Consider the following 25,366-nt stretch of genomic DNA (forward strand, 5'->3'; position numbering starts at 1 on the left):
TCGAAGGTCAAAATATCGACCTAAAAATATATCGGAGCAAGAATATCGATCTCAAGAATATCGACATGCTATCTACAACAAGGTCAGTACAAAAATATCGGAAAAAATATATATTAATGTCAAAAATATCGTTATTAAAAATATTGTCATTTTTTTGTTAAAAGAATTATGTAAAATAAACTAAATAATACTTACAAATAAAAACAAGATAGTTAAAAATATTTCATAATGTGTACAATTAATAAGTAAAATATATAATTTAATAAAACATTAGTATTATAAATTACAACTACATCTATACACATAAAACAATAACATAAATAAAAAGTAAATAATTATTTATAACATATAAAAAAAAAAATTTACTTTTAATATTTTAAAAAGTAATTATATACTTCATTAGCTAAATTAATACAAAAAATATTAAATAGCGGAAGGAAGAAAACTACTATTCCAACTCTAAAAAAAAACAACAGTAAGGAAAATGTTGGATAGTGTAGGGCTCAAAATTACTATTCTCACTCTAGGGAGTGCAAAAGTAGGGAAAGTGTTGGATAGCAAAAGGGTAAAAATTACTTTTCCAACTCCAGAGAGTGCAACTGTAGAGAAAGTGTTGGATTGCGCAGGGTTAACAATTACTATTCCAACTCCAGGGAGTGCAACAGTAGGGAAAGTGTTTGAGAGCGTAGGGGTAAAAATTACTATTCCAACTCCAGAGAGTGCAACAGTCGGGAACGTGTTGGGTAGCGAAGGGGGAAAAATTACTATTCCAACTCCAGAGAGTGCAACAGTAGGGAAAATGTTGGTAGCGTAGGGGTAAACATTTCTATTCCCACTCCAGAGAGTGCAACAGTAGGGGAAGTGTTGGATAGCGCAGGAGTAAAAATTAACATACCTATAAATATATTTCTTTATTTAATAATTAATGATTTAATTATTAAATAACTATAATTTATTTACAAATACCAATAAATAATTATTAAAAACATAATTACCAATGAATAATTAATTAACAATAAATTAACAATAAATACCAATAAATAATAATTAATAAAACTAATTACCAAATAATAAATATTGATGAATACAATATTTTCCATAACAAAGAACATATTAATTCTTAAAAAGTAATTACCAATTAAAAAATGTTGAACAATTAAATATTTAGCTATACCAAGAAATAAAAATAATTATTGAAAATGAATTACCAATTAATAATTAGTTATTAATATGTCAATTAAAAATATCAATAAATAATATTTAATAATATTTAATTACCAATATTGATTAAACAACAAAAAATAAATTTTTATAACTAAACAATTATAATTTTACATAATTACCAATTAATAATTAATGTCCAATAAATTAATTATCAATACCCAAGAATAAATGTAATAATTACTTAATTAGATTTCAATTACTTCCAACACTATTCCCCTATAAACACACAACACTCTCTAATAATAAAATAATACACTTAACATAATTATCAATTAATCAATTAATTAAAAATAATGACCAATTAATAATAATTAATTATCAATTAATAAATAATTAACAATAAAATAACTATCAATCCTAAGAAATGAAAATAAATTATTACTTAATTAGAATTAAAGTACTTCCCAGAACCCGCTACAGAACTTAAACGCAAAAATTAATTACAATTAATTTATAATTCCTAAAAATTAATAATTAGTTTAGTATAATTAAATTACTTCCCACCCTATTCCCCTATAAACCCACAACCCGCTACAGAACTTAAATGCAAAAATTAATTAAAATAATTTATAATTCCTAAAAATTAATAATTCATTTAGTATAATTAAATTACTTCCCACCCTATGCCCCAATAAACCCACAACCCGCTACGGTACTAAAACACAAAATTGATTAAAAAAAAAAAAACATTATTACCATATACAAAGTGTATACATGTATTTTAAAACCAGGAAAACCCTTAACAAAAAACATATTACACATACATAATAAATACATAATAAAATACCTAACAATAATATAAATATCGATATTAGTAACATCGATATTAGTAACATCGATATATTTGATATCAATATTACTAACTTCGATATTACTCACTTCGATATAAAAAAATCGATATTACTTACCTTAGGGTCGATTTTCTATCCATCGATATTTTTAACATCTATATTCTGTCCCTTCGATGTTATCAACTTGATATTAGTGTAGGTCGATATTTTTTTTCGATATTTTGACTGCTCACTGGTTTCAGTATCCTCCATTTGCCTATAGTATTGATTTAAGATATTTGAATGGGGCAAAAAAGACTATAGGAAATTAATTCCCCCTTACTATAAATTCTGAATTGCCAAATATTTTCGGTGGCTTGGAGTTCATATATCCCACTAACCTTATTTGGGAAAAACTCATAAGATTAGGAAGGGACATTTAGCATTTGTTTCTTTTTAGTACACCCCACATTGAATGGAAGGTACTTGCAAGACAGTTCTGACTTTTTTTAGAGCCAGTGAGGGCAGGTTCCTGAAACTCAGTGATGCATTGTAATTAGGTTAGAAAGCCATAGAGGTGTAGAGTGCTATCCCCAAAGGTAATATATGTTTTTACTGTATCGCTGCAGTCGAGTAGGCACCTAAAGTCCAGTATATCTGTTTATTGTTTCCACACAGAATACCAATTACACATTATAAAAACGACTATATGCCTTTGTATCACCTTCGTAGCAGGCAGTAGTTTGTTTATTAATTTCTGGGTTGTGTTTTATATGAATCATAAATACTTGCCTCCATGGACCTGTGCCACTTCGAGAGCTTGGCAAAAAGTGCACAGCCCTTTCAGTGCCATCCTTCTTCTGCGCTGGTAAACAATGTAAGTGCCTATATAGCCAGATATTAAGTCATACTCGAAATTCGTAAAATATTTGTAGACTCCTGAATTCATCCAAGAAAATTCACAGATATTTAATGGACAATTGTGGTATTAGATTAAATTGGCTAGGTTTTCTCAAAGGTTTAATGGAAGGGAAATGTTCACATAGTGCCATTAGTTCTGAAGTGTGGGGAGTCCACCTCTTCTTGGGCTTCAGTTTGTGGTCATTTCCTCCCAATGTTAAAGTATAACAGGTGATTATGGTTGTGAGCAGTAAAAAATCGTAATTAAAATTTAGGGAGAGATCAGTAGAAAGACACAAGGGTAATTTGGACCAGGTGACTTTAAATCTCTCTAAACTAAATAATGAACAGCACAATTCATTCCTGTCTGAGGAGCAAGGAATTGATAAAAAGGATGATTGATTTCCTATGATCTTGTGTAAATCTATGCTGTATTACGATTATTAATAGCCTTAGAGGTACATCAGAAGTCCTGTACAAAATGGCACTGTTTTTCTCCAGTTTGCTAGGGCTCTACCTATGTGTATCTAATATTGGGGAGTGTACATTTTGAAATACGTTTCTTGCTCATTGCATCACATTTGAGTCCAAAAATAGGGTGCCAAATTGAAGAAGAATGAGCCAAATACAGGTATTCATATGGATTGGGAAATCTCTGAATTCACTTTCACAGGACAAAAATCAGTCCATATAGCACAAATATAAATGTACAAGAAAGTCAAGAAACCCGTTTTCTTAACACATTTTATCATATGGGCAATGACATATGGCAGATGTAGAAATATACCTATACATGTATGCAAACACTTGTGTGTAGTATAACTAGAGATTCATTGATCGCAATATGTATTAGGTTTTATAATTTTTGAATTGTCAAGGACCATGAGAACTAGGCAACACAAATTTAAATTCAGTTGTATCCAGAATGAAAAGTGTTGTACAGTCTTCCTTTTTACCACATATTCAAATGAAGCAACACGCTAAATGTACGCTCAGCTGTCAAAACTCAACAATGTGCATGATAGAATATTTGGATGTGAATGTTAAATTTACATAGCTATACATCTAAACAGAAATAGAAGCATTTATGTAGAAAATGTGAAAACATTTCAAAAGAAAGAAAAATTGACATTTTAATCTATCATTCTGGTTTGGTACTCTATATAGTCTCCAGGTATAATGAAACCGCTAACAAGAAGAGTCTTCTAAACCATATGAAGGTGATTAAAGCCATCTCAGGTGGAAAGCATCCCCAGGTCATGACTGTCACACTGTTTTGTGATTCATGACTGCAACAATCTGCTGTTCCAGCTTCTTGCAGCACTCTCCCTATTCATTCCACCCATATATCTAAACATTCTATTACACAGAGACATCTAATGTCCATCTAATTTCTGAAAGGGCAACTTCAAATAGTCTTTCAATATGTAAAGACAGGCAATGGTAGGCACTTCCAGCATAACTTATGAAATCTAATTCTGAAGCCACTTAGAGGACCGATGGTTCCCACATTTAAAGTGTCAATGTTAACACTCATATTTCTAAAATCATTTGATTTAAGGTAAAACTGAGTTCATCATCACAAATATATTCATATATAGCAATGTTATAATATTATTTACAAACACATGCACTATTGTTTATCACTTTCACTTTCTGCCTTTCTCCTTCCATTTCTCCTCTCTTTCTCTCTCCATTTTCACTTGTCTCACCAGAAAATGTATAACAGGTGAATGCATGTTACAGACTGTTACAGTTATTTGATACGCGCAAAAAATATAAGATAATATAAATTAATCTTTCAAATAGTTCACATATGTTTGGATTCTATCATAATCAAAACAGCAGGTTTTCACACCCAGGAATTATATGCATTTTGTCATGCACCTGAAGAATAGATTTATACCTAATTGGAAGACTGTGAATATCAAAACATATTTATATGAATTTATATGACACAAAATACATAATGCATACATAATGGTAAATATGTGTTATGGCCATATATTGTATTGCAGTATTTCAGGGTCATTGAGTATCTATGCACTCTTACTTATTATCTACACTCTATTGGGCATATTTTGGGCCTATTTGTCATAGCAAGCTAAATAATGTTGAGATAGTAAAGGTCACAACACGTTTGGACTTTGCTTACTAAAGGAATAATGTGGGTCCCGTCAATGATTTATAATTGTTGAATTAAATGCTACCAATATTAAAAAACGTATGAACTCAATTCACAGATTTCTGCTTTAACACAGAAGAAGCAATCCAGTTACCTTAATGACTGATGTCTCAACTCTAGATGGTGGGCTCTGTACTTGTGCTGCGGCAGCCATGTTAGCAATGGTGCTAAGGTGGTTCATCTGGCTCATTGCCATAGTTACAGATGCTGGAGGTAGACTGACAGGAATCAATGGGTGTGACATCATCATAAATGGAAGCTCGAGTCCTGTAAAAAGCAAAGAACGTAACAGCTATTTTATACACTACTGGTAAAGTACATGCCCATAAAGAGAGATATATCTTCCTAAAATAACAAAGGGGCATACATGCCTCCTTCCTTTAAAGGGAGTTGCAGTGCTTGATATGTATGCATCAACAGTAAGATGAAATATGATGGTATCTTAGAAGGTGTCATATGATAGGCAGTGAATCAAAATAGTCATACTTTAATCACAAAATAGAAATGCATTATATGTAAATTAGTTGTGCAAACACATGAGGGTTGGTACCACCACAAATTCATGAACTACTGGATGAGAGCAAAACATGACAGGACAATGACACTATCTTTGCCAGTACTATTCTACAGTTTACCAAAACAAACAGCATTCCTATTTGCATATGCATATATTTTCACAAACAGAGTAGTGAGTGAAAGGAACAAGCTTCAAGCAGTGAGAATAAAACACAATTATTTTCAAAAGAGTTTATTTATTTATTTATTTATTTATTCAAAGTTTTATATAGCGCGAACAAGATCCTTACAGATATCAGAGCGCTTCACAATGACAGGGTAGGGGCAGTAGGAATGAACAGAGGTAATGGGAGCAATGTAGTAGTCACTACAGAAACACAGAAAGTGAAAACCTGACTATGGAAGGGAAATTGTGGATCCTGTGTAATGACTATGTGTAACCAGAAGGAAGGAAATGGGCACAACAATGTGCGTGGGGGACTCTACCATTGATATATCTGTTTCTATTCCACACTGTAGTAACTCCCAAAAGATAAACGGGATCTAGATTATACAGCAGATAGTTCAGCTATGCAAAAGGAGCTTGAATGTTGTCAGAATAAGAAAAATGTTTAGTTAGTTTAACAGAAATACATTGCAAGTAGTCTACTGTATACACTCTACATTCTATGAAATATTGTTTTTGGGAGTACACATTTAAAGAAATGAATTGACTGCAAGGCCCAACTAATGTTAAAGTGTTCTAGAGCCTTTTGTCACTCATTGAATTGTTCTAAATAAATCTACATTTGTTTTGACAAAAATGCATTTCCATCTAACAGCTGAACTATTTGTTTCATTCATTTGTTGAAAATAGTGGACTATTGTGACTGGATGAGTTACTTTATACAACATTACCAAGCACCACAATAAGATGTTGTCACTTTTTCACTGGAAGAGTCACGTGAGAAAACTAGGAACCTAATATGTACTGTATGTGATTCTTTCTCTTTCTTCTGCGTCCCACCAGATTAACACATTTTCAGAAGAGTGTAGGAGGGCACTGAGCTACTGCAATTTTTGATGTGGTGCCAATACTGTCTTGAGCACTAACAGGTACACAAACACACACACACACAGACATCCAAGGTATATTTCCTTTACAAGTGGGATCTGAAATGAGGCAATAAATCCCTCAGTCACCAATACCTATATTCTTTGTTTTCCTATTACTTTTTGCACATTGTTTACCTTCTTGCTTGATCATTTTAACCATATTCCTAAATGACACTATCACATATATTTCATGCAATGTGAAATGCTTAACATTTTGATAAAACTGCCAATCCCTTTGCTCACCACCCCATCTGCTAATACTAGTGGTGATTCTACTACAACTACTACTACTACTACTACTACTACTACAATGACAAAAATCCTAGTTCTACCACATGATGATAACGAGAATAATTATGAAATAATAACAATAATGGTAATGATATTAACAATAACAAGCATAATAATAATAATTATATCTTATTATAATAAAAATTACAGTGCAAACAACTGACTGTGTAATTACATGTTGCCTCAACAATAATTGTTGTTATTGAAATCAATAATATTCATATTTTCCTCATTAACACGAGTCCTCTTACTGTAACATAAGCTCTTCTCAAACAAATGTTGAAATATTAACCCCAGGTTCTTCCCTATGTAACATGCTACACTGCTAAACATTGGCCTATGTGAATGTTAACACGGAATCTTTTAACTAAATGTAGTCCTCTTACTGTAACATAAGCTCATCTCAAACAAATGTTGAAATATTAACCCCAGGTTCTTCCCTATGTAATATTCTACACTGCTAAACATTGGCCTACGTGAATGTTAACACGGAATCTTTTAACTAAATGTTATCTCTATAAAATGTGCTTTTTAAACATCAGTCACCAAGTTCATCTATTTGATCCAAATGAGTGACTTCTTGGTGTTGTCATTAGTGGGCAACTTTAACATCAGTTCTCATAGTTTAACATAGGATCCACTTCACATGTTTTCCCTGGGCTGCAATATACAGTCCATGTGAACTTCAGTGCTCATACACTAAAATATAGTCTGCTATGATATCTGTGACATGCAAGGCAATTGATGTTATGCTCTCATCTGGGACACATAGTTCATGTGACATTTAGTCTCGAAGTTCTGATACTTGGTTCATGAATTTGAAGCATCCATACTATTACCCATGGTTTATGCAACACACTGTCCCTGAGCTGAAGCATATTGTTCCCTCTTTCTGTGGTTCTCATTTCTCCTACACTCATACTATAACATATAGATCACTTTACCCTTAAGATTTCATACAGATACAGATAGTCCATTTATAATTGTATCGCTACATTAAAACATATGATTCATTGGAAGTTAAGCCCATAGATGATAACAAAAGGTCCACCTGATCCTCATTTGAGACACTGTAACATGTGGCCTTGTGAATCTTACAAGCCAATTTGAAATTCACAACTCACAATGTAACATATAGCCACATGGTTAATGTCATCAGAAACAGTTCAGAGAACAAAGGTTGTCTCATTTCAGGTGTGAGTAGCTCCTCCATAATTGTTGATCTACTCATTTTAGTACTTGTAATCCCGAATTTATAACTGGAAAAAGAAAATTATATGCACTGACATGAAAGGGGGAAGATAGGTCCACACCTCTCAAATCTAGCATGTCACATCCTTTAATCCAGGGATCATGCACTGAAATCAAATGACAGAAGAAAAAGGTATGCCTTTCCTATGCAGGATTTTTTTTTGCATGCACAAAGGAATTGTGGCTGGTTGCTTCCTTATGTACACTACTATAGAACCACATTAATAATAAGCCAAAAGTGCTGCAGGAAAGCAGCCTTAACAACTATGTAAATAAACAATGTGTTCTTTGTTTAGTGATTTTAAACATTGCAGTAACTTTATGTATGTAATATACATTTTTAAACAAATACACTCAACTCAAATAGCTTAATTATCAATCGAATGGCTCTAAGACAACTGTGTATGTGATGCATTTATTTATGTGAGAAACATGAAAATTCAATTTGTCATTGTTAGTGATGAAGAATGGTAGTCCCTACCATTTGACAGGAGACGGTTCTGTTGAAGAGGATTGAGAGGATGACTAACGGCAAGATTATGCTGTCCAGACATGTTGGCGTGATTCACAGAGGCCTGTGATCCTTGGGCAGGGGGAGACTGGAGTCTTTCTTTATCCCAAGAACCATCACTGCTGCCTGTAGGAATGAATATACATTATTTGGATGCTGTTAGGTTCCACATCTAGAATGGTAGAAACTGCAAGATAGATCATGGGATAACAATTGGCAGAGAAAATTTGCATTATCTGTGGATCATATTTAAACAAGTAGAAAGACTTAGCTAGTCCTGACATATAAGGTGGTGTAGTTTATGGTTTTTATATCATAATTAGGAATATTTACTCAGTTGGGTTTCACTGGACTTGCATACCCTTTCAATTCTCTGACCCATGTTAGAATGACCGATTTTGGAAAAGGGGGGTGGTGATGGACAGAGTTTCTGAATGATGCAGAATACTCTTACCAAGTCAAGAGATCATGGTTTTAATCCATCACCGTTTTTTAGCTCACTGCACCATCCCAGCTAAGAACCTGGCTATATGCAAATTAGTCTGTTCCTGTCCCAGTGCATGATGGGAACAGGGCAAACCAAACTACCAAGCCAATTCTTATACTGGGAAGGAAACAAGCTCCCGGGGACCGGTTTCTGGCATCACAGCCTTCTTCGGCCCGGTTTGCTTGAATCCTGATGGTGCAATGAGCAAGGGACTCACGTCTGAGTATACCCTCCCACACATGGTGTGGATAAACCGATTTTGGAAAAGGGGGGTGGTGATGGACAGAGTTTCTGAATGATGCAGAATACTCTTACCAAGTCAAGAGATCATGGTTTTAATCCATCACCGTTTTTTAGCTCACTGCACCATCCCAGCTAAGAACCTGGCTATATGCAAATTAGTCTGTTCCTGTCCCAGTGCATGATGGGAACAGGGCAAACCAAACTACCATGTTAGAATGACAACAGAAATCAAAATAATAATAGTGGTAACCACTATTATTATCAACAACAATGATGGTAACTTATAGCAAATATATGTTCATCAAAATGATCTATACTGTCAAAAGAAGCATAGATGAAACACAGGTAATGGTAATGAAATGTGGGTGTAAATGACTCGGTAAAGCAAACCGTGCAATTAAATAGATGACAACTTAAAGGAGGCAAAAACTTGCTTCATATCAGACCTGATCCTAAAAGTGAAATTGGATAATATGCATGTGATGTGTTTTAAATTACATTTTATATGCTAAAGGCACCATTTTAACTCATGAAGTTGTGTACCCCAAAAGGGGTCTTATGTGCAATTGAAAAGCTGAAAAACATTGAATTGTTACACCATGCTGATACTTCAAGGCATTTAGTCCACGCAGTTAGAGTAAAGGTCTCTTTGGTATGTAATTGTATTTTAAATGCGCCCTAACATAGCATCCAATGGTACCCAATTGATCATACTCATATGGGTGTTTTCATTTAACCTCACATGGATCAGCCATTTATAAGTATAGATATACAAAAGAAAGTTTAAAAACATTGTTGAGAATTTAGCACAATGTTATATACCATATACAATTTCTAACTTAAAAAGAGTAACTGGTATACTCCTATCATCTTTATTGTATGTATAACAAACATATATAAATATAGCATTAGGTAATTGTTTCCAAAGGATGAGCTGACAAAATGATTTTTAACAGTGTTAGTAAATTAATGTACTTGGCCTTAGTTGGTACACAGTACATGGTCTATAGTGTTTCCACCCTTTTTATAACACAATTAGCTTGTATCATTGATTTTGAGAATAGATTTTCTTTCACCATTCTTTTATGTCATCTTTAGACAACCACAGGAACTAGAAAGACTGGGAGTAATCAAGGTCCAGTATACGCACCACAGCTTATAATGATCAAAACTCATAGAGCATGCTGTTTGTATCCAAATCCCAGGGGGAAACTATTTGTGCACTGTTGGAAGCTGGCTCTCTATGTACAATACCAAAAAGAGGTATAGTGTGCAGATCCTCAGAGGCTTTACAGAGGCTAAAGTAGATAATACTAATGCTCTCTTTGTGGTAGTGTGGACGAGCAGTTAGGCTTATCAGAGGGTAGTGTTAAGCATTTGTTGAACACATAAGGGCTGATTCCGATTCGGTAAAATCCCTTACAAATAGCCATACGGAGCATATTTCCCATACAAATCGTACCCTTAAATGTCCCCGTACGTACGATGAAGTACGATTCAGACCTAAAGCAGATCTCCGTACGAATCGTACAGAAGACCATACGACTTAAAAATCTGTACAAATCGCATTCGGAACATGCAGTACGCGACGTCCGTATGGATCGAAGCAGCATTTTCCGACCCAGCAAGTACGATTCGTCTCGTCAACACTCCGTATGACTCTTTTTCTACGGGAGCTCAAAACGTCCGGAAAAGCAGATTTCGTCTCGAATCGCGTACGAAACGGATCCCTCCCTGTTACGGTGTGTACACCCCATGATTGCAGGGGTACGGTGCATAGGGATACGGTGCGTACACCCCATGATTGCAGGGGTACGGTGCATAGGGGTACAGTGCGTACACCCCATGATTGCAGGGGTACGGTGCGTACACCCCATGATTGCAGGGGTACGGTGCATAGGGGTACGGTGCATGCACACCTTGATTGCAGGTGTACGGTGCGGTGCGTACACCCCATGATTGCAGGGGTATGGTGTGTAGGGGTACGGTGCATACACCCCATGATTGCAGGGGTAGGTACGGTACGTACACCCCATGATTGCAGGGGTATGGTGCGTAGGGGTACAGTGCGTACACCCCATGATTGCAGGGGTACGGTGCATATGTCTCTCCGTACGAATTGCTCATACGCGACGTTTTCCGTGCGTGATGCATTCTCATTCCCCGGTACGGATCGTACTTGTCGGGTCGTACAGCATGTTTACGATTCGTGCGGTTCACTGTGAGGGTCCATGTCGTACAGATTTTCTTTTGCTTTTTGTACGGTTCGCAACGATTCGGTTGTATATATTTCAAACAAATCGTACTACGCGATTCGGACGGAATTGTACGAGTCGTATGGAAAGGGCTACGGATTCGATTCGGTCATACAATTGGTTTACCGAATCGGAATCTGCCCCATAGAGGCAATAAATGAGGCACATATGCAATGAATAAATCGAATACAAAAATGTATAAAAATAACATTTGATTATATTTGTTTTTCAACATGACAGAACTTTGTCTAAGGTAAATACGTTTTACAGCAGTAACAGTTTTAAATACCAAAAGGGCAGTGCAATTTTCAGACTTTGCCATATTAACTTATGGCAGGAAGAAAACATTCAGCTTACAAATAGGTAACATCGACTTACAAGATCAGTCTTTGAGAGTTAAGATTAGTACTGGGGAGGGCACAGTTCAGCACCAATGGTACACCACCAGCAGCACAGAGGTGGCCGGGTTCATGGTGAAAATACAGTTTCGGGCCCAATAAAAACCAATGAAGATTGGGACAATCAAACAGAGGCTGCGTACAGGTAAGTAGCAGTGGCTTGGGGAGACAGTCTCCGAGGTTTGAAACAAGAACTGGGCAGGGTCCAAAGCAGCACCAATACAACACCACCAGCAGGACAGAGGCAGCTAGGTGCAGGGTGCCAACACAGTATTGGGTGCTCAATGAAAAGCAATGGAGAAAGGCCAAATCAGAAAAGGGCTGCAGGTTCAGGCTTGTAGGCTGGTCAAAGGAAACCAACAGCTGGAGAGGTAAGTTATAATGTTCAGGGATGGAGAGACACCTTTGGTATTTTTCACCAAGGCCTAGGGCAGAAGGGTGCAGGGGTGTCTTTTGTCATCAGAAACGGCTTACTGGAGCAGGTCGTGATTGAGGCGGTCTCCATGCAGAGGCAAAAAAAAAAAACAGGTGATGGACAGAATGCAGAACAATGTCATACATTCACCCCAGTACAGAGATCTGGGCCTAGCTCCATCATTTTTTTGCTCACCATGCCATTCCAGTTTGAACACAGCCATATGCAAATTAGTCTTGACCCTGTGCCCCATGGGAACAGTCCAGCCTGAACTCCCAAGCCAGGTCATCCCTGGACTGGAAACAAGCATCCAAGGACCGGTTTCGGGCTTTCAGCCCTCATCAGCCTGGATAGCTTGATTCCAGTGGCATGGCGAGCACAGGACTCACGTCTGAACATACCCGCCCCACTCGGGGTGACAAATGCAAAAAAAAAACAACAGGTGATGGACAGAATGCAGAACAATGTCATACATTCACCCCAGTACAGAGATCTGGGCCTAAATCCATCATTTTTTTGCTCACCATGCCATTCCAGTTTGAACCCAGCCATATGCAAATCAGGCTTGACCCTGTGCCCCATGGGAACAGTCCAGCCCGAACTGCCAAGCCAGGTCCTCCCTGGACTGGAAACAAGCATCCAAGGACCGGTTTTGGGCTTTCAGCCCTCATCAGCCTGGATAGCTTGATTCCAGTGGCATGGATAGCACGGAACTCACGTGTGAGCATACCCATCCCACTCGGGTGACAAATGCAAAAAAAAAAACAAAAACATGTGATGGACAGAATGCAGAACAATGTCATACATTCACCCCAGTACAGAGATCTGGGCCTAAATCCATTGTTTTTTGCTCACCATGCCATTCCAGTTTAAACCCAGCCATATGCAAATCAGTCTTGACCCTGTGCCCCTTAACTGGGGGGGCAGAGTGGGCTAAAGAACGGTGATGGATTAAACCCAGATCTGTTCACTGGGTGTGAGTGTTTGATTGGTTCAGATGCTCCGTCCATCACCACCCCCTTTTGTACCGCTTTGTTCGCCATAAGTTGGCAGGGTATGCTCAGACGTGAGTCCCTTGCTCACTTTGCCACTGGATTCAAGCAAGCCTGGCTGAAGACGGCTGAAATGCCAGAAACCGGTCCTAGGAAGCTTGTTTCCAGTCCAGGGAAGGCATGGCTTGGCAGTTCGGGCTGGACTGTTCCCATGATGCACAGGGTCAGACTGATTTGCATATGGCCATGTCTGAACTGGGGTGGCAGAGAGGGCTAAAGAACGGTGATGGATTCAACCCAGATCTGTTGACTGGGTGTGAGTGTTTTATTGGTTCATATGCTCCGTCCATCACCACCCCCTTTTGTACCGCTTTGTTCTCCATGCAGAGGCGGCGGGTGATGTTGAGGAGTCTGGGAGGGGTCAACCCATGATGATCTTGGGCTATGGATTGCTAGAGAACCTCAATGGAATCGGTGGGCCACCTGGACTCGTGTCGGAGGCGATGGGTGCAGAGGTGGAACTGCGAACAGGGGTTTGTGGTTCTTCAGATACAGCGTCTTTGCTTCAATGGGGTTTCTTTTGAACAGGCCCACTGTTCTCAGGAGATCTTGATCTTTGTCGAAGGCAGTCAGTCCTCCCAATATTTTGGAGGTGGCTGGGCTGTAGGAGGAGTCACCTTATGGTGCAGGATTGTCGAAGGCCAGAGGCAGGCCTGTAGGGTGGGGTCAAGGCAGTAGTTCTCTGTGTCTTCTCTGCTGGTGTGGCTCTTTTGTGCCCGGCTCTTCTTAGGTCATCACAAACTGAAGAACAGGGTCAGGGGTTACCACCTAAATCATAGATTTAGGGTCATTATAAGGGAGCGACAGGTAGTGGTCAATGGCCCCCTTACTTGATGTGTCTACACCCTGTATTATGCCCACCTCCTGTGTGAGTGGGAGATAGTCCTATCCCTGATCGGATAAAACCCACCTTATTTAAGATGGTGGGCACTGAAAAGTGTACTTTACCTCGCTTCAAGCACCTAAGGGGTGGAGTTGGCAAAGGGGACACACCTCCTATTCTTTCGTAAATATTACTGCTGTCTTTAAAGCTCCATGCTACAAATAGATCTTCCTGACCAGTGGAGGTGTGAACACCTCCAACCCAGGTAAGGCATTGTTCTGGGCCTCTGAGCAGGCAGGCTCTCATCCCATGAGGTCAGAACACTGTCTGGCGGTAGCATGCTGGCTTATGGCAGTCAGTGGACACACTAAGGGTTGGTAGATAAGGGTTCCTCTGTATGGAATTTGTAATAAATCTGACATAGAATCAGTGCAGGATTTATTATGATTAGATGTTTGGCACCAAAGATCGCATACTTCAAAGAAGCCATCATGGAGCTGGGGACTTTCTAATGATGAGTGTCTAGCCCATGTACTTATTATGGCTTCCCTGGTCACTTGCAATATCCAGATATCGATAAGGATATTGCAGGGGCGTATCTGCTCATGACGGTATGCCCTCAAAGCAGATTTAACGGACCCTGCCTTAGGGCTGAGGATTGTTAGATGGGTGTCTTACCTATATCCCATGAAGTGTCTGTAGGCATGGCACACAAAAATATGCGTCATGTTGACTCTGCATTTTGTCTGCACCAAGACACGCAGGCTGCAATGGCAGAGATCATAGCCTTGGTGAGGGGTCTCTGGGGTAGCACAATCAGAGCTATAGCCCCAGAGGACCATCTTCAGTACGCATAGGAACTTACAGGGGTGACAGATTTGGTACCAATTGGTGTATAGTTTTATGAAAGGACACTGGTACTGGGAAGCTGGTTAACAAAAGCCAGGTAAGAAGGGGGCACTGCACCAGAAACTCACTTTCCTTCATACACCTAGATAGGTAAGTGGTTGTGAGAATGTTTTGTAAATAGAGCAAAAGCCCTCTCCCATCTCTGGAGGTGGCATTTTTTATCATCGGGCAGCTCATTGTTGGACTGGACCAGAAATGTCCAACTGGCTACTAAGAAAGGGATCTTTGGCAGAGTTCTTTTATTCAGTTTGCAGTAGATGAAGTTCTGTGTAGGTGAAGAGCTGATTTGAAAACTGTAGATAAGTGAGAAAATGAAACAAAAATTAACTGAGGCACCACACTGAGTGCTTTTGTTCTGAGAGTCCCTGTTAATTGATAAATATAAGGGAATAATGTTCCTTATTCTCTACAGTTGGTCACCGTGTTTCCTGCCCTCTTTTATCTATGAAGATCTATGGCAATTTTCTTAGGACACTAGTAACCTAATCTACATAAAGTGGGACCATAATTCAATTTGAAGAGTTTGCCCACAGTACTAATTCACCAAATGTGTGTTCACAACATTTTCTTCCTCTTTGTATTCTAAGATATAATCCAAAAAATAAAACTGACCCATAGGAATCAGGCCATATAGGACATGCAGGACCATGAAACCAATCAATGATAGTTTAACAACTGCTTGTGGGCACTGCCATCATCCTACTCCGTCTCACAATCCCGAAAGAACAGCATACTCAATGAGTTTTCATTTCGAAACAACCACCAACACAAATTAAAAGGATATGAAGAAAGGGGAACAATCCAGCTTTTCTCCTGTAATGACTTCATGGTGGGGAGAAGATGGCCTGAAAATAATACTCCATCAATTTGTTATATTAATATCAAGAGCAAGGACAATATGCCTTGATGCTTACATTTCCACACTCAAACAATGTCATTAAGAGTGAAATCCATGCAACTATAAGTTACTTTAGCTTTTCCAGCCTGTTGTGATATTATAAGCTACTTGGTAAGACATTTGAAAATGATGACAAGAAAAGGGGTAATGGTGTGCAAGGTTAGCTCTCATTCCTTATAATTACATGATAAATGTTTATTGTGTTTTTAAGGGTAAAGACAACAGAATGATGCATGTGGCTCCCATTGTTATACTTTGGTTTTGTTATATTCAGAATAATATTTCCTGATATATTCCATCACAACTCGCTAACGAGTTTAAGAACAACAAGAACACACATGAAAGTGGCCATCCCTTGTGCTGAGAACAAAGACTGACAGTACAAAAAATATTTGTTGAGTTTGAAAGAAGTAAACAACACATTAAAACATTATTCTCTGCAAACATCATTCTGTGATTTACTTGTGGAACATTGAATAGTGTTCACAATCAACTGAATCACTCCCTTGAAAATGATCGAGCTACATTAAAGACACTGGGGCAATTACAATGAGAAACATCTTGGGTCTTGAGCATCATTGTTTATGACATTTTCTTGACTGGAGCATTCTTCAATACTGATCATATCTAATCATTTTAATACATGTCAGTATGCTTGCTAGGATCCTCTTCATGTCTTGATTAAAATCTAACTTACTTATGTTAATGATACACAACTTTTTTTAGGGTTATCACAGAGAGGACCTTTGGGAAATACACCTCAGCCTGGAACGATGTATGGTGGCCTGCTAGTCTTGGCCCACCACCGGTCCCAGCAGACCACACCCACAACCTCTGAATCATTGTACATAGCAAGCTCTCAATGTAAAAACAGGTCAAAGACATCTAATCTGCCTCCTTTCACACCCTCTGCATGCTCTGCTAGTTCTTCAGATGGCGGCCAGCCAACACCAGATGGACAGACACCCAAGCCCTTGTCACCATCAGGCTAGAGTACGGGAACACACTCTATGTAGGAATCACAACACACCTCCTAAAGGGACTTCAGACAATACAGAACACAGCATCTAGACTCATCTAAGACCTCCCCAGAACGACCCACATCATGCCCCACCTCACGAAACTACACTGACTCCCGATACAGAAGGGATGCCAGTTCAAGCTGCTGACCCACACCTATAAAGCCCTACACAATGCATGAGCCACATACCTCAACAAACGCCTGACAACAACCTACCAGACTCCTCTGCTCTGCCTCCCTCTGCTCCCAGACAACCCCCTGATCCACTGTACCAACAGTAGAAGATGCTTCTTTTCGCACCTGGCTGCCAAGACATGGAACTCCCATACTCTACACTTCAGGATGGCCAAGTCGCTCTAGCAATTCAGGAAATACCTCAAGACCCTGCTGTTTGAATGAGAAACCACCACACAGTAGCCAAAACCACAGCACCTTGAGGCACTCACGTGTGATTTGCTGTGCTATATAAAAGACAGATTGATTGATTGATTGACTGATTGATTGATTGACCTGATCATTTGATGCCTATTTAACTTGTTACACAGATCCCAGCAATACCAATTGTTAGTATGTATTCCAGGACTTAAATCGTTTTTTATTTCACTTGTCATAGTCCCCCACATTTAGTGTTATGATACGGTCTCTTCACAGCCATGTGAATGATCTTCAAATCGAAAAATAACCCAAAAAATAATATACACATAGTCACGGAAAGCCTGCTAAGCCACTTCTGTAAGAAACTCAATAATTTCTCTATTATAAATTAAGCAAGGAAACTATCAGTTTGGCAAGGCGAGAGCAACCCAAATTATGGCAGAGTGCTCTACCAACTTTTATAAGATGTCATTATTGTCTTTAAATCAGTCATTGGAAATGACATAAAATCCAATACGTTAAAGTTCTCTGTGCAATAACTAGGAAAAAATCAGAGATCGAGAATTCAAAACTATCACCCCAATCCTGCATGCATGTTTTAAAGTTAAATAAATATAGTTTTGTGTGGTATTCCGTCAACAGCTTTCAATGGAAGTAACATTAGACCATTGCATCAAGTGATTTTCTCACCATGTGATACATATTAAATATTCACAACACCTCAGTTAGAAAATGTTATTCAACCCATGGCTACTCTATGTGAACGAAAAGTGCCTTACGGTGATAAATATATTGCCTGGTCCTCTATTTAAAATATAGTATGTTTTTGTTGCTCAACTTTTCAATACATAAATGGATTTTAGGTTTACTTCAACATTTTCAATGTAGCGTGATTAATTTGTTTTCTCAACAATTCAAACTAGACATTACTATATCAGTTTGTGAAATGCACAGCTGGCAGCATTATTGTCTCTCCGGGATCTTAAATTGAATGTTAAGAAATGTCTAATTCGCAGTATGATTTATGTAAGAAATTGTGGACGACAATGCCCTTTTTGAAGTTTCAGTGCTTCCTGAGAGCAGCAAGGAAGGGCACCCATAAAAGGTATGTTATACTCATTAAAAATTATAACAAACTGCATTATGAAATTACCTATAATTGAAGAATCTTATACAGTGGTATAGAGAGGCACACACGCTTGTTTAAATCAACTGCATTTGAAGTTTCCTAAGGTGGAAGACAGCATACCGCAAATTAAACATGTAAGATGAATTTTTATTGCTGTAATCAAAGTAATTACAAAACCTCTTTTACTTTAAAAAGGCTTCCTGTGCATCGAGAATTAATCTATGATACCGTTTAACTTGGCTTTTTGAAGTAAATATCACTTGATAAAAACCAGCTGGCGTGGAATAATGGGATACTTGATTGAATGTATTCATGTTTGAAAATGAGGAAACACATCTTCAGAATAAGATTAATTTCCATATGACGGACAGATCACATCCGCACAAAAAGAATACATCAAGAGGCAAAAAGGAAAAATGTAGATTGTAAGGCAGATTGCTGGGCAGAAAGAGCAGAATCTAGCTAAATGATATCAGTAAAGTGATGGATTCCTCAAGTAAAATGAAGCTATCGCACACCTACTCAAATCCGTTATACATTTCATACACATTGAGAATATGCAATACACATAAAGGCATTTGGAACACCCCCTGGGATTCACAATCACAAATATTGGAAAGGAAAACACAATTACACATCAAAGCTTACTTGTTTTATGCAGAATATTCACCTAAGACACAAGACAACTGCTTGCAGTGAATCCAAACATTCAATGGTATTTAAGTAGGATTTATTGTAGGATTATTACCCCAGCAACAAGAGAAGCAGCATCCATCAACCAGTCAGAACACCAGATGATTACAAGATGGAGCTGTTACTACATTATACAACACGGGCTTCGAATGGAATTCCATAGAGCATATTATCATGCCCATTATCACCGCTTAATCAGCAGTTTTCGGACGATAAAGCGGCGATAATTTTATCTCCTGTCTTGATAATATGCCCCTAAATCCTGTGGAGCTGCACAGTGTAATCCTGTAGGTCCCACAGCGCAGCACACTTCCTTAAACCATGATAAATTAGCCTTCTTGACCAGTTGAATAGTATTTTTTAGCACCCTGTTAAAGCGCTCAACAGCACCTTTGTCAGCTGGATGGTAAATAGACATGGTCTTGTACACAGGACTATTCCTTTTCAGGAATGCATTGAATACATCAAAATAAAAATGGGGTCCATTATCTGTTGAATTCACTGTAGGGAACCCCTCTCTAAAAAACATTTTATCCAAAAACACACTACTGATTGGGCATCCATCTTAAAAACCACATTTTAGGTCATTTAGGGAGATGATCAAATGATACAATAAAATACTTGGACTCCACACCATCCTGAACAGGAACCAACAAGTCCAAACCAAGTCCCTTCTCACTGCATTTCTGGGTACCTGTGGGACACAAAGGTGGTTTAATGGTCAGAAGAGATGTTCTGAATTGTTGCACAGAACACAAATCACCTTCTTCCCAATGGCTTGGTTAATACCAGAATAAATACACAAAGGTATACAGTTCCTAAGATAGGAAGATGGAGGGGACAACAGGACCGGGTGGTCCTCTGTCCCGAAATATAGAAGGAATAAGGGAATCTTCCTATTGGAATTAGGGCCCTCACAGACCCGACTGGGTGTCATGCTTCATCATAGAGCATGCTCCTATTCAGGTTAGCACTGCAATACCTGACAGGCTCCCTATGAGTGGCTCTTTGCTGGAGATCTTTTATTCCAAAGTGCCATTGGGTGCCGTGTGGGAATAGGTCTTGGTGTGTAGATGGATGCTGTGCAAGTGAGTGCTCTAAGTGGTGGATTAAAATGGGATATGGAAGTTCTCTAGAGAAATATTTTAATCAGCGATACCTCCAACATAATTAAAATAAGGGTGGCGCACTACTGAAATAATGTTCAGGGATGGCGCAAAGTCAAGTGGTCAACATGTTTCTTGCCTGAATAGTCCTAAGATCTAGTGGCAATTCATCAGGACCAAAATATTCAAAGCTATCTACTCAGTGGTTGGTTGTCTGGTAATTAACCAAACCTAAAACCTACAGTGTGGTACATGAAGTTGGATGATCGACCTATAAAAACAAATTGTTATACATTAGACATGTAAACCATAGTTATAGTCCAGAGTATTCCATGAGCAACATGGCATGCAGTAAACCCTTTGTGATCTATTGTTAATATAAAGTACGAAGCGCGTTGATTAAAAAGCGATGTTGTGGTTTGTTACTCATTCTAAAAGTGTGGTGGAACAACAACCACCATGGTAGCAGTAAGGATTTGACACTCACCCTATTGGGGTTGGTAACAATCAACAACAACTCTCAGCAGGGAGGACACTGGCAAGTACCTAGTGTCGCGAAACGGAATCGTGCAAAGGAGAAAACCAACAGGCATATTTTTAGCACTTTAGATAAGTTCAGTATGGTGCAAAGAGGCCAGGACAAAATTAAGTCAATTCAGGAGCTCCTCTGGTGGCTAGAATTTCGAAAAGAATACTCGTGCTTGCTTTGCCGCAAGTGCGCTGTCAGACCTACCCACTTTCTGCTGGAATCGGGGTGGTTGAAGAGCAAGTATGGAGCCAGGTGTTTCATATTCCATGGCGTGATGAAAATGGGTGGGGACTGCCTGAAGCATAGACTAGAATGTAATACACCGGGCACACGGAAGGGTGGAATTGTCCGCCATCTTAATGTGTGTAATTGATGCTTACTTTTCTGTCTCACTATGAAAAAAAGGGCGTAAATGGGCACCATTTTGAAGCGTGTCATACCGAATGAATACCAAGGTGTAGTACCTTACGCTGTTATTCATGTATGGTCTAGATTGGATCAGTGGATAATGATCCAAAGGAGATTCAAAATCAATAAAAAGCAAAGTCAGGTTTACATAGTGGGTGTTGCGAAGGACCTATGTGGATGGCTGCGTTGGGGCCAAGGTGTTGTTCTAGAAGCTGCCGCAAAGGTCACTATTACGGAGTGATTACAACTTGAATGCTCAAATGTATACAAATTAGATCGCATACTAACGACCCAGGGGAAATGTTGGAGTAGTTTCGTAAATGCCTGGGTGTTATTCCAGGAGCATCATTTTGGAAGATTTTAAGCTTAAAAAGATCTAGTAAGCCTAACAGCGATCCCCTAACTAAGACCCGAGGTAGGGATTGGGTTATACTGTGGACAACCGACGGGTTGTATAAAGGTCTGGCTACTTATGGTGGAAACATTAGACCCCTAGGATTATGGTGATGCACTACAGGGTTAGCTATGGAAGAATTAGAAGGATCTCCATGGTGCACTATCTGTGTATGCTTAGGTATGGATCCCCATGATGGTGCAAGTTGGAAGCACAGGGTTATCAAATGATCATGATTCTGATGGGTGCTAATAGGACAATGTGTTATCTGTTGAGCTTACTCCAAGGGATTTCCTTATTCAAACCCAGTTTGTCTGTTGAAAGTCGGTAAACCCACCTTTGTTCTTTTTGGAAGAGGACTTTTTTACTCATTTTGGGTGTGCCTCTATTACTGCCCACCATTAAGTGTCTGGGGTGTGTTTATTCTGATCATAATGTGTGTGCATTTTGGTGTTCAGTTTATGGCAGTGAATGTTGCTATGATGTTCCATGATGCGAGTTTTGACCATCTTAGTGGTCATCCCAATGTAGCGTAAGGTACATGGGCATGTAATGGTATAAATGCAGTTGCTTGTGTTGCAATTAGTATGTGTCCTCAGCTCCCATTTAAATAAGTTTGTGAATTCAATCTCTTTTTTAACCTCTGTCAGTGTACAAACTGTACAAGACCCACAAGGGTAGTGTCCTTTAAGGTATACAACCTTTACCACGCAACTTTTACAACGACCTACCTTTACCACGCAATTTTACAACGCAGGATCCATTACAACGAAGTACCATTACAACGCATGTTTTTACATCGCAGATACCTTTACAACGCATACCATTACAATCTGGTGCACAGCTTATGTCATTTATTCAACCTGGAATGCCGGTTGACATTCTTAAGACCAGACAAATTCACATTTGCCCTTCAAAACTTGTTTGATAGTGAAGGCATGCCATCATGCTAGATTGGCGCACACCGGGTACCTTTAACAAATAAGGTCCACGATTTTCAAGCGGTCCAAGGATCGGTGTGTATTTTAATCAATCTTGGAGATTTGTAATCCTGTATTCTTGGGTTAGAGATCCTGTAACACTTGTCCACTTCTTATTCGAGGTTGATTGTGTCCTTGGAGGTTCCTACCATTCCACCATACTACTTCTATTGGTTACTTATTTGGACATAGACAAGCCCTGACGAAGTTCCCCCTGGATATTGGGAACGAAACGTGTTGGCTGTGTGCCAGTTTTAAGATTAACTTAATAAAATCTGTATTTTGGACAAACATGGCCTGATTGATTGACTCCGCAACAAGTGCACCTTCCATTTTTTCTGAACATTTGGTCATTATCTGCATCTCCGGATGGCGGGTGCGGGAAGCGAGTGCACCATCTATATACATAGATTGTACATATGGATTTTATGTGCATGACCCTGGCCAGCCGTTTGTTCTTTTGCTGTTAATTTACCAGTATGTTCCTATTTAAGTCTCTAAGGTCCACACACAACCTGAGCTTGTACTTGATTTAAGGTATTTTCTGTTTGCAAGGGAAATGTGTTTTCAAGTCGCTCTGGTAATATGTTCAGTTACAACACAATAGTGCAGGATTTAGTTCATTTCATTTAGTCTGGATGATGGCTTGTGATAGATAATATGTTTATTTAGCTTTGGTGCAGAATTCTATGTTTAATTATTATGGTTATCAACACAAAGTCAGCACAATATTTTCGGTCCTATTTTGGTATCTTATTTTCTGTATTTGAGTTTCATTTTCTACTTTCTATTTATGTTGTACAGGTTGCATGGCAGTCAGGGTAAATCATAATTGTGTAGACGTGCATTATGTAATAACAGCATAATCTAAAGTGAGATGGACATTGGTCAACTACATGCTATTTGTTTTATTGCAGTTAACCCAGAGGAAGGGCAATGAAATTCCCGAAATGCATTGGATTTTTAAATAAATCAACGTCACGCCATGAGGAAGGGGGAACCCCCCTGTGTTGTGTTGAAAAGAGTGGATAGGCATTTGTTGGACATGTTTAAACACTGAATTTGTTTGGACAAAAATGGCTTATGGAACTGCAAAAATAAAATAGACTAATCGTGGATAAAGTTTTTTGGAATGTATTTGTCCGCAAATTTCTAATTCACCTGTGTATCCTGTAATGGAACCTGACGAGGCTCCAACCTGACTTTAACATACGTAGTGCGCACAGACGAAGCGCACCTCAGGGTTGCATGCTGCAAAACTCATAAGCCTTTGAGCTTTCACATATATACAGCAAGTTTGAAATATGGTGTGCATTCTACCACCTCCTGATGACTAGCCATTAGCACATCATGCTACCACCAAGGGAGCAACCAAATCAGACGATTCCACCAACTCAATTATCTTTTTCTCTAGAAGTTTACCTAAATCATTAGAAATGTCTTCCCTGACAACATTGGGGATAATCCTTGCCTTATGTATGCACAACACAACACCCTCCTTTAAGATGATTCGATGCTGGAAGCCCTTGAGTTCACCCACTCTAGCCAAGAGCATGTCAGGGTACTCAAATATTTGCCCCGTTGTTTAACTCACTTTGCACACCTTGGACAGGGTCTACACCATTGGGATCCAAAATGATACAAAGTTCTATTTGGTGGCACCAATCCAGAACAGAAGGTCCAGCCTTGTATACATATAATTTGCACTCAGCTTCCCAGTTTTAAAATCGGACTTTTAATTTCCTAAACCCCAACAAGGAACAGGTTCTCTAGTGAAATCTGTGGAAGAAATGCCAGGTAACTGTAGGCTCTCACCTAACAACGATCTGAACTTCTCATCCCATCCTGCCTCACTTAGTATGGTATACGATGACCCTGAGTCCTCAGTACAGTTATAGTTTTCCACCCATTTCAATGTAGCATTCAGGCTTTTTTCTATCACCCAGTATACAAAGTACATCCAAGACTGAATCCACACTCAAAGCACACATGTAAATATCATCAGCAGCTGTGTCCTGGGTGTCTGATTCAGACTCCTCTTCCAAAAGTTTAACTGCTGTATACTTGCTACCCATTTTCTTACGAAGCTTAAAATAGTGACCTATTATACCACCACCTGAACACCTCTGATTACAGTCTGGGCATTTATTATCAATTGCCAAATTACCTGAAAAATCACATCAATAACATTTTACATCCTTGCTATACTCAAATTGTTTCTTTTTGTAGGTGGGTTTAGCATTGAATCCCTAGTGAATACAGATCTATTGCCAGACTTAATTTAATTTACTAAATCTTTACTCTCTAGTTTGTCCAAATCCAATGTTTTTTTGCACTTTCCCACACCTTACAGTGAGTTCTGCCTGTTTTACAATCTCGACAACCTCGTGCAGAGGGGACTCCCCCTTGGCCCAAAGACTATCTTGCAACGAGGAATGTGCAGCATGCATGACAATTTGGTATCTGATTGGCTCATCGTGCATCATGCCAAAGCGACATGTTAATGCT

The 25,366-nt window shown here is 38.7% G+C and overlaps 1 protein-coding gene across 4 annotated transcripts in view; it reads right to left on the reverse strand.

Moving 5' to 3' along the window:
• The window catches only part of DACH1 (dachshund family transcription factor 1), a 537,492-nt gene that overhangs the window by 177,034 nt on the left and 335,092 nt on the right, over positions 1 to 25,366 (reverse strand). For all 4 annotated transcript variants that reach the window (XM_078657419.1, XM_078657417.1, XM_078657418.1 and 1 more), the window contains exons 4-5: positions 8,714 to 8,869; positions 5,174 to 5,346 (exon numbers count right to left, since the gene is read on the reverse strand). In XM_078657419.1, the coding sequence (XP_078513545.1) occupies positions 5,174 to 5,346; positions 8,714 to 8,869 (329 nt within the window). The remainder of the gene's footprint in view (positions 1 to 5,173; positions 5,347 to 8,713; positions 8,870 to 25,366) is intronic.

The sequence above is a fragment of the Lissotriton helveticus genome, chromosome 8 (assembly GCF_964261635.1).
Source record: "Lissotriton helveticus chromosome 8, aLisHel1.1, whole genome shotgun sequence".
NCBI lineage: Eukaryota > Metazoa > Chordata > Amphibia > Caudata > Salamandridae > Lissotriton > Lissotriton helveticus.